Source organism: Ruditapes philippinarum, unplaced genomic scaffold (assembly GCF_026571515.1).
Source record: "Ruditapes philippinarum isolate M1 unplaced genomic scaffold, ASM2657151v2 ctg10104_1_1_1_1, whole genome shotgun sequence".
NCBI lineage: Eukaryota > Metazoa > Mollusca > Bivalvia > Venerida > Veneridae > Ruditapes > Ruditapes philippinarum.
The window spans coordinates 22938-34260 of NW_026866887.1; the positions used below are offsets into that span (position 1 = coordinate 22938).

General features: G+C 34.6%; 2 protein-coding genes across 2 annotated transcripts; one reads left to right on the forward strand and one right to left on the reverse strand.

Moving 5' to 3' along the window:
* Positions 1-1234: 1234 nt before the first annotated feature.
* LOC132734119 (baculoviral IAP repeat-containing protein 8-like) lies at positions 1235-2194 on the reverse strand. The gene has a single exon (XM_060720838.1). It carries the CDS (start codon positions 2192-2194, stop codon positions 1235-1237), a length of 960 nt encoding a protein of 319 aa, XP_060576821.1.
* A 5011-nt stretch (positions 2195-7205) lies between these two features.
* On the forward strand, positions 7206-8850 carry LOC132734121 (uncharacterized). Its single transcript, XM_060720839.1, has 4 exons — positions 7206-7362; positions 8101-8163; positions 8413-8503; positions 8709-8850. Exons 1-4 carry the CDS (start codon positions 7240-7242, stop codon positions 8771-8773), a joined length of 342 nt encoding a protein of 113 aa, XP_060576822.1. The 5' UTR covers positions 7206-7239; the 3' UTR covers positions 8774-8850.
* The last annotated feature ends 2473 nt before the right edge of the window (positions 8851-11323 follow it).

The following is an 11323-nucleotide window of genomic DNA, read 5'->3' on the forward strand; positions in this document are numbered from 1 at the left end:
CTCTTTAACATTATGTGCAGTCGCATATTCTATTTACTTTGATCTCATATATACAATGGACTATGCAGTCGCATATAGACTTCTCTTTGATCTTCAACATGCTTTGCAGCTGAACATACATAGTTCACTTTAACCTATACTTTTTTTAGCCACATACCTAGTCCACTTTGACCTATGATATAATGTGTATAGCTGCATATCTAGATCACTATGTCCTTATAGGCTATAGGCTATAGGCTGTAAATATAAGTTTCACTAACCTATCTCAGCACACTCGTCTTGATGAACACAAAAGGAAATAAATTAAAACAAAACCAGTTTACCAAAACTAGTTTGAGCAAAATAATTACATTTAGATTTGACATATCAGCAAACTTCACAACATCCCCGGTGTACAAGGAAAACCACATAACTATTGTTATCATAGAATAGTGAAAAGAAAATTAATAACATTTATGCTTTTATTTATTTATATGTTATCTTTATTAACTCAACGTTTTTTCTTCCTTACTGGATACACTGCACAAATAATCGAAACTATACTACATTGTGTACATACATTACTAAAGATAAATTTGAAACAGGGATATTAACTAAACACAAGTCTTTAACTGATGAGGTAAATTATATGATTTTAAACAATATAATGAATATGGCTGCAGATCTGAAAATTAATCCTATAGCTTACAACATATTAAACAACAATACAGGCGATGGATGCTCCCCAAAATTGCACTTTCGTTTATATAATATGTACAATGCAAAATATTCTAAGCATTACCGATATTGATCTTGATAGCTCGAATCAAGTAACAGGACCATCCAAGGGTATATCATACCAAATATGAAAGACATTGGTAAATGATTGAGCAAAAGTGTTTAAATCTATTTCTAGTACAGGTGACCTTGACCTAAGTGACCCCAAATTACAACCAAAGTTAGCGGGCCACAAAAGGTATGTACATGTACTTACAAAATATGAAAGAATGACGTATGATCAAAAGTGTAAACATCTATTCTATGACCAATGACCTTGATATCAGTGACCCAGAACTCAAGACAATCCAAACAATCAACTTAGCAACCAAATATGGAAGATATCGGCCAATAAATGAAGATGCTTAGCTAAATAGTGGGAAAGAACAACAGAACTATGGGATGCGGATGGACAACGCGGCGACTATAAGCTCCCCTTTTGTTCGGGAAACATAAAAACTCAAACAAAAACATGTATTTAAACGGCCATCAGGGCTCGAACAGTTCCTTTTATATCGGCCCGACAGACTGCGCATTTAGTGAGTGCTGGTATACACTGGGGACAGCTAACCATGTGGCCACATGGCAATGTTATTATGCAAGCAATAGCGTTAAAACAAATTTTACAAGTAATTGGCTCCTTCAATTGTCTGTTTAGTTCTTCTTCATCTTCTTCATCTGACTCAGACGTATCACCGTCAGTTTCTACATCTTCAGATTTTGCTTGTGAGTTATTTCCTAACTGCTCTTTTTCAACTTCTTCAATAGCAGCTATAAGTTCAACAGAATTGAAGGTTTTTGGACGTTCACCTTTTATCAACGATTTGACCGCTTTATTAATGATATGTTCGTTAGTATAATACTGCTTTGCTGCAGTTACAGCTTCTTCGTTTCTTTTAATAGCTTCTTTTACAGTATCGACAAATCCATTTGAATCGTCCACTTCAACATCCGAATCTTGATCGTTTTCCCCTAGAATTTTTCTGACATAAGCTTTACCTTTGCACTGAGCAACGTGTACACAATCAGGACTTGCTAGTATATGCTGTTCCCAAGGACAAGCGTCTTTCGGCCAGTCTTTTAGACCGATACTACAGTAGTAACACCTCACAGAGTCGGCAACACCTGTATATGCAAGTCCGGCCTCTGCTAGTTCTTTTATCCCCGGTGTTTTATCTTTAATCCAATTTTCATTTTCATATGATTTTATACGTGAGTCTAGAGTACCATATTGTCTGTGTTTAGGTTTGCCTATCAATATACCAAGACTTTCACATTTTGAAGGCTGTCTAGTAGACCTTGGGATTGCGTCGCGTGGTCTTGAAGAATCACTGCTACTATCATGTTGGGTTGAATTACTTTGTCGAGTTCTTCTCCGAAAATAATTCGTGAGATGCTCTATTGTTTGGGTCCCATCTACCTCGAATATACCGGCCATTTAATAATTATGAAACTTGTCCAATGCTCTTTGTTAGCTGAATCGATAAACATCTGTTTGACTTTCTTTAATCTAAAATGTGAAAAACATGGTTTAATAATTTCCTTAAAAACTAGCAAAATCATTAAACGACTGTAGCCTGATTTTTCACCTCATGGCATAAGTTTATACCCCCCCCCCCCACCCGTCAATATAGTAATGGATTTCAGTGTCAAAGTACAAATATCCAGTAGCTTTATCAAGTATTGTCTGGTCTGATTACACAGATGTACCAGTTTGCCTGCTATCTTAACTGTTTTCATACCAACATTGGAATTCAACTCATCATGAAAAACGGGATATACAGACCACCTCTACAGCAATATTGATGCGAAGAACAGTACAGTACACTATATAAAAAATCTGGATAAAAAGTGATCCTTCGGAAATTGAAATATAGTTGCTAAAGATTGGCGAAGTGGATACTCTTTCTACTGATCTCAAACTGTGTTGTTTATCTTCTCTTCATCAATTTTCTTTCATAAAATATCAAGCCAAAAAATAAGATCTACAAATATCAGTACTGTATGCCAAATTTTAAAAGTATATCCCAAACACGGTATTAATACATGTCATAAAATTCACCCACTGAGTAAAGTCCAAAAAAGATATCTTGTTAAAGTTAAAAATAGGCGGTTAAGCGTGAATATATCAGTTTTGATCATTAAGCAAAATCATGCCATCGTGAAAATATAACATAGATGAAAAAATATTTTGGAAAAGAAGTGAAAACTTCTGCAAATGCTTGTAAAATAACTATGTCTCTTACAACCCATCTAGTATAGTGTATACTAATATTTTCCTGTTTTTCTGATGCATGTACATTGTTTAGACAGAAAAAATACAAATATACGTGAAATTGAAATCAAATAACAGCAAATCTGAATGCTATAACGTGAACTTACAAACTCCTCACATAGATATGATTGGCTTTGTGTACCGAAGCATTTAAGGGGCAACTGTGTAGGAGTTTGGTGACCTGAAAGATCAGTTTAAAACACCATGATTGCCAGATATTTAGCTAGTATATGTGACTATTAGAATAATAGAAATTTCACTCCCACACACCCGGTCACACATTCGATCGTGTACTTGCTCCTATACTCTTCTTTAAAATTGAATAGACAAAATGTCCATAGGGTATTCGTCAAGAACGCTGGAAAGCTCGTGCCTACGCATACGCACGTACATGCTAGTGACGGGATAAAAACGCTCTAAATGTAAAATTACCTTTACTGATCAGACGTAACTCGAAAACGAGAACGATGACCCCATTTTTCCGCTTAAAATGTTTCTGTTATCATATTCTAACAGCATGCCAAATTTAAAGAAATTCTATTAAAAAGGTTTCATTTGCCTAATCGTCGAATATACACACGTTTTTCCATTTATATAGCTCTACTGTAAAATCTAAACATAGACACACGATATTTTGTATCACTACAACGGAAATATTAATTCGAGTTTCCATTCAGGAAGGAAAAGAATTTTTTTTTTGTTAAAAAATGGGAATAAACTCCTTTTGCCATTTAGCTCTAGATCTACTGTACTGTACATGATATCCAAATGAGCTTATCTGCACTAACGATAGATCTATAAATAGACAGAAGACATGTTTTATGCCCACGGCCACAGACTATATTTACTCGAGTTAATAAATATTCAGGAAGGGAAAAAATCAATTGTTCATTTCCTACATCGATCCACTTTAACATTAATAAACACTGACCGTTCAGTGTATTTTCAGTGAGAGGTTAAATTGTATATACACTGTATTAGCTCTTTCTATATTTATCCCAACCTGTTTTCACAAGTATTTATGTAGGCAGTTATATAAGTAATAAGGTGTGATACGCAATACTATCTAAAAGCCGAGTTACGTATTACAAATATCTGCCCAAAATCGATATTTTACAAATCAAAAGTTGAAGTATCTGTAGGCTATTTCAATCACAACTTGAAAACCTAATTAACGTGTGTTACATCAGTCATATAAACTTCTTTTATGTAGAACATTCGCTCTGTTCGTGAACATCGTCAAATTCATAAACTACTGACCTATATTTCATTCAAATATATATTTATTTCACCATGCTAAACTCACTAACGAAATCTGAAACATGAAATTTAAATTATTTACTAACCTAATTCACCGTAAGTGCCTAGCGTGGGAGTAAATAACGAAAAGAAACATATCTAACCTTTGTCCATCCATATTCAAAAACAGGAATCCCTAAAATGAAAATTACGTGACTTTGGTTTCCCAACATTTCTATTTATATACATCCGCTACGTCATCATTTGATAATTTGAAGCTATTTTTAGATAAAACCACTGAAGCATATCTGCTACGGAGTCAACGGAAATCCGCGATGCGTACCGATCGATCTAAGGTATAACCACAGGGATCGGACACTCCAAGTTAACCCTTTATAAATGCTTAAAAATATCTTGTCGTGCGCCCGATAAAGGTACATCGATGCCCGTTCGCAACGGATACCTACTTTACAAAATACTATACAGCTTTTCCATTTATTATCCGATTTTGGAAATTTAAAGTTTATTTTGAAGAAAAATACTTGTTTAATTCAAATATCTAATTTTTTTTAAAGGTACAGTTTATCTGTCCGCAACGACGATTAAAAAATTAACTTGTCGAAATCCGGGGTAAATTTACATTTTTTATATAAAAAGCAGGTATTTGAAATTTATTATTACGGTACCATAATAATTTCAGTTTCAAAATAAAAAAGAAGCCGATGTAAGTTATTCACAGATGATCAAAGATGCAATATTTAATATTTATTGGGTTATGTAGTCAAATTTATTAACGCACAATTGTTTTACGGGTAATGTATTGCGGCCTTTACAATTCGCTCAACACGTGAAGAAATTTTATTCACTTTTTAGTACAAAATATTGCCGAGATTGTCAATATTGCCATATTCATAGAATATTTAAATTTCATTCATCATTTATATCATTATTATTTTTTGTAAATCTGTTTTCAAATGTCGGTGCAGTGAAGTAGACAATCATCGTAAGAGTGGCGGTGTGGCCGAGTGGTTAACGCGTCGGACTAGTAATCTAAGAATTGCTTACCGCGTTGGTTCAAACCCTGTCAGGGGCAAGCCGTTGTTTCCTTGAGCAAGAAACTTTACATTCTTTGCTTAGTACTGGTTGGTTCCAGGCACGGATTCGAGAGTGTTTCAATAAGCTTATAGCTTCCAACACATTCGAACTAAAATAAATTTGTATAAACTTTAATTTAGTTTAATGATTTATTTCATGTAATGTTTGTTGTGACACTTCTTCATAGACTATATTATTTTAATCTTGGTAGCTACAGATCATGTAATTCATACAGTCATTTTAACAGATATGAAGTTAAGTTAGTGCACAAACCTCAATTAATATTTGCATTATTCTACGTTTCTACGAATACGTTGACAATTGTGATAATGACCTTCTCCTGTAAAGTCATAATTATATTGTTCATGTCTTGTATGTTAACATAAAATTATGCACTGTTCGTTATCTTGTAGATATGATGTATTATGTCATTATGGGCTTATAAGCCTTATTTGATCGAAATAAATTGTCTGTCTGTCTGTTACTATATCTGTCTGTCTGTATGTATGTTTATTATCACCGAGTGTGAAATAATTTATTATAAAATAAAGCAAAATATAAACGATGTAGTATTTTGACTCTCACATAAAATGTTAAATCACTGAATTATAGTGTAGTCAACGTAAGCAAAAAAATGAAAACTGGTCAGTTAGTAAACAATTTTGAAATTATTACAGGACAACAAAAATTAAAAGTTTTTTTGTATTGGACATAATGGATTTTTTTACCTACACTATATGTAGGATATTTCAATTGCAACTATGACTAGCAAAGATGTTTGCATTTTGAAAAATAATGTGGATGTCATAGCTCTATTCAGGCGTTAGGAAACAGAACAAAACTAATTCAGAAACATCTGTGACTACTCTGATTAATGAGATAATCAAAATTCCATGTTACAGTTCCGTCGTACATGTGTTGGTATGTCTACGAGCTGTCGGAATGACCTTTTGAACCGTAATTTACGGTGTTCCGTTTGAACAGTCGTGATTTTTTTTATTTAGTCTGTACCCGCGATGCACAATGGTACGATGGTGAAAACACGATGGTACGATGGTGAAAACGCGATGTAACGATAGTGAAGACGCGATGGTACGATGGTGAAAACACGATGGCGCGATGGTACGATGGTGAAAACGCGATGGTACGATGGTGAAAACGCGAAATAACCTCACGACATCGCGTTTTCACCACGTACCATCACGACATCGCGTTTTCACCACGTACCATCATGACATCGCGTTTTCACCACGTACCATCACGACATCGCGTTTTCACCACGTACCATCATGACATCGCGTTTTCACAACGTACCATCATGACATCGCGATTTCACCACGTACCATCATGACATCGCGATTTCACTATCGTACCATCATGACATCGCGATTTCACCACGTACCATCACGACATCGCGTTTTCACCACGTACCATCACGACATCGCGTTTTCACCACGTACCATCACGACATCGCGATTTCACCACGTACCATCACGACATCGCGTTTTCACCACGTACCATCACGACATCGCGTTTTCGCCACGTACCATCACGACATCGCGATTTCACCATCGTACCATCATAACATCGCGATTTCACCATCGTACCATCGTGTTTTCATCAACGTGTCATCGTACTATCGCGTTTTCACCATCGTACCATCGTGCATCGCGGGTAGGGACGAAATACAAATCACGATTGTCCAAACGGAACACCGTAGTAATTCATCAGTATCGCCGCAAGGCTCAAACCAAATACCTGTAACACATGGTCCTATAAATATTTGTACTCGACCGCACTGATAGCTCATATATTTAAGTTCCTGAGAAGACACCATGTCTAAGTTAGCGCTTGTTTTTCTTGTGATATGTTTCATGGTAGTCGTTGCGGAGGCGAATCATCGTCTGCCCGACACTGAGGATGAAATTGCTCGATGGGCCCTGGACGAGATAGGCTCCGGTTATGTACTGATCAATGTTAGGAGGATTAGGCAAAAGGTTTGATGTATGTTATACATGTAACTTTTTAACTTGTTTCTTCTGGAAACAGTTTTTTTATTATTTTTAATTTATTAATGGTACAAGGAGTCTAACTGTTTCTATGGTATCAGCGTCTTAATAGATAAAATTTGTAAGTTATATATTTACGAAATCTTAAATGCCAGGCCTGTTTTGATCTCTGTTATCTGCAAGTATGAAATGAGCCGCGTCATGACAAAACCAACATAATGGGTTTGCGACCAGCATGGTTCCAGGCCAGCCTGCGCATTCGCGCAGACTGATCAGGATCCATGCTGTTCGCTTGCAGACCCTATAACAAGTAGAGAAACTGATAGCGAACAGCATGGATCCTGATCAGACTGTGCGGATACCCATTATTTTGGTTTTTTCGTGACACGGCTAAAATATATAATCAGATTTGCAAATTATTCATCCTATAAATGCGTCTTATTTTTTTTTTATTTTATTTTTTTTTAATTGTACAAAGACTTTATATTTTAATTCAAGCCAGAATTGATTGCATGAACTCTACCAAGCAAGAGGAGTGAGTATTTGAAGAAAAAAACAAAACAACAACAACAATTACAACAAAAAACAAGATGAAGTGTGCAATTAATTAAAATATAGACCTTTTAGAAATTTTTAGACATTTTAAAAATATCCTCATTTTTTTATTGGGATTCACTTATTCACTAAAACATGCATACAGTTGATAAAACTTTTTTTTTCACCTAGCACGTAGACGGTACACTCTATAATATGAGGTTGAAGGTCCGAGAATACAGACCCGGCGGAAGGGTGAGTGCTTTTAAAGCGTCTTTATTGTTTCCTTATATTAGTTATAAAAATATAATGTTTTGATGGTTTGATAAGAACTAGGGGGGAAAACAACACCCTTGATTATACTGTAGGAATGAATTTAAACACATAATTAATACTTTTCACTTAAGTGCAATCATACAATTTAACTGTTTCATAAACACGACAATATTGTTTTTCAAATTAAATCACCGAACTTATGTTCTTAACAATTTGATCTATTTTTAGCGCACCAAAATTTTGACCTGTAGGGTGAAGGTCGTGGTCTTCAACAATCGTAGAACTCTCCTGTCTCACAGATGTTTCTCCTCCGGCTCTGGTAACAGTTAGAATATTTACCAAGTATTTTTTCACTTCACCAAAGTTCGATTCATTTATCTTTTTTTCAAGGCTCATGTCTTCTTTTTCTGGTTTTCTGGACAAATTTAGCATTGCACATAATTTCTTTTTCGTTGGCAAAAGCTGTTTCTATTAAATATTCTCAATTTCATCCGATGATTTCGTTTTTTCTTATCATTTTATAGGTCGAGGTCCATTTGATTCTTCTGAAGGTCCATTTGATTCTTTGGGTTCAGCTGGTCCACACTAAGCAGCGTCTCAGTACTGATAGTTCTTCCGACATTCATTATTTTATGTTTATGATCGGGTCTTCAAATAAACGAATGTAAAATTCCCAAAATCTCGGTGTTTTATCTTATTTTCGGGGAGTGCTGGCACTGGAAAGTCTGGTCCTTAGATGCAATTAATATTGCATTTAATCAAACGGCATATATCTGTTGGTGTTACTAGGCAAATTATGCTTCAGAAACGATTCAATTTTTACTTTTTGAGAAGGGGCAAACATGAATAAAAATATATAATATTGAAATCGAGGTTTAAGAGCATGTTAGGTGCTTGATACCTGAAGAAAATGGATGTTTAGTGTAAATCATCGTCAGAGCCCACGGTATACATTACTTCTATTATTATATTATTTGCCATTTAAGTAGCTTATCGCATGGTGCGGTGATGTTTCACTGTTATACGCCAGAGACATGCTCTATTTACAATAACGTACAGTACGATATCTCAGATAACGCACACTTCTTTAGAAAAAGTGTGCTTTATTTCAAATAAAGCACAGTCATGTGAGTACACTTGGTTCACGAATAACCTTGACTGTAGACAAAAACACGAGAGGCCCGAACACGAGGAAAATTAAAAATTTTGTCTTTTAATAAATTTCATAATTATTACATCTCTATATTTTAGATTCGATATAATATACCGATAGATCTAATGAAAATATTAATCATTTCATATTTCATAGTGAATGGCTCGCATATAGTTATCATATTTTTTCTGCTTCAGCAGTCAATTTTAGGATAAATCATTTAGATTTTCAATCAGGATTTGAATCCGTTTTAAAACTGCAGTAACTGGACATGAATTTGTATCAGATGGCTCTTCTTGTTAATTTGATTTTATTTGGACACATGCTTTCCTTTCTAGAGTGTAAACTGCGCGCTGGTTATATAGATTTTACTCATGGTAAATATGCAAAACAAAAATCATTCAAAAGTAAAACTTTATTTTGAATAAAACAACATACATAAAACCATCACTTAACAATAAATAGAACAAACGGATATGTTTAAAAAAACAGTTACATAAGCTAATTTCTACCAGATAAAATTAGAAACATTCTACCAGATTTAAAACAACAATAACGAACCTCGATATAAGGTTCTCTATTCTATATTTATTCTGGCAGTCAAAGTGCTGGTTTAAATTGCATTTTATGCAGTAAGACCTATAAATGCATTAGTCATTTGTTACCTCGACCCCATTGATAACTTTCCGCAGTCCGCACTTTCCCCGCAATATATTTGTTATATATTTTTGGCCGTCTCCCTCCCAGGAAAAAAGTGGCGAGGAAAAGGCGGACATTTTACTGTCTGATTAATCTCAGATGGCATTCTTAACATTATAATATAAGTCTTCTTGGGGTTGGCAGTCCTACAAATGACAGGTGCACTGTTCATTATGAATCAAATTTTTTTTTAACTATTTTCTTTTCATGATCACTTCTGAATATGAATTGTCATGTGGAACTTCAATTCAAAAGGTTGAGAGAAGGATTTTCCGCAGACTGAGCATGCGCAAAGCCTTTCACGCGCATGCGTTCTTCTCACGTGACTATCGTGCGCAGCGTGGGATGCAAATGCTTTTCCACAGTGCTTGCACTGAAAAATACAAGTTAACTCTTCAAACACTTAAAATTCTCTAAACATAAAGGCTTAACTAAGAATATAGCAAATCAAAAATAATGAATATATTTTGCCAAATATGTTAAAATAAAGGGAAATAAATCTTAGTGTAAAATTTCTAAAAATTATGAAATTTGAATTATGTCCCTTTTTTAACATTCATGAACGCTTATTTTAAATTCGTTTTTATCTATTGCTGCGTTAGAAGCTTAAAAGAAAAACATTTTTCATTTAATGAGATATTCATAGTCCTGTAAGGCTGATCTCAAAGTTTCACACTTACATTTAAAAGGGAGGATAAACACATCGATGCTTACGCATAATGCAGTCGTCAGTTAATATGGTAAAATCATACTGAATCTATTGACTATTACTATATTATCAAGTTATACCTTAAAGGGTTTTTCTCCAGAATGTTGCCTTATATGGGTCCGTAGAATACTTGAGGCAGTGAATGCTTTATTGCAGTAAACACATTTGTACGGTCGCTCTCCACTATGTACCTGAAACAAATTCAAACATACATGCTGATTATGCTTTCTGCGATATACCATTCGGCATTGTACCAAAACAATTATTGAACTTTATATTTATTTGCATGCGGAAAAATCAATCGGAACACCTCGACGATTTTCATAACCCTCACCCGGAGTTTGGCGGAAAGGACCGAAATGTTGCGACTGCGGAAAAGTTTTACATTCAAATTTTCTTGAACCTTTTATGGTATGCTTTGTTATATTAGCATGATAAATGCAAAACTGGCGGAAATTGCCGAGTCCTAGTACACTTGTATATTCCATTTACATAATTAATAATTATTTACTTTTATTTTTATTCATCCTTCGTATATGTCATTGAATCTTCTTTAATATTTTTAGCATAACTGTTGT

Bases quoted from the DNA above. Each gene is read 5' to 3' on its own strand.
- LOC132734119 (XM_060720838.1), bottom strand. From the start codon at position 2,194: ATGGCCGGTATATTCGAGGTAGATGGGACCCAAACAATAGAGCATCTC.
- LOC132734121 (XM_060720839.1), top strand. From the start codon at position 7,240: ATGGTAGTCGTTGCGGAGGCGAATCATCGTCTGCCCGACACTGAGGAT. The intron at 7,363-8,100 runs GTTTGATGTATG...TTTTTCACCTAG, and splicing joins TTAGGAGGATTAGGCAAAAG to CACGTAGACGGTACACTCTA. The intron at 8,164-8,412 runs GTGAGTGCTTTT...ATCTATTTTTAG, and splicing joins AATACAGACCCGGCGGAAGG to CGCACCAAAATTTTGACCTG.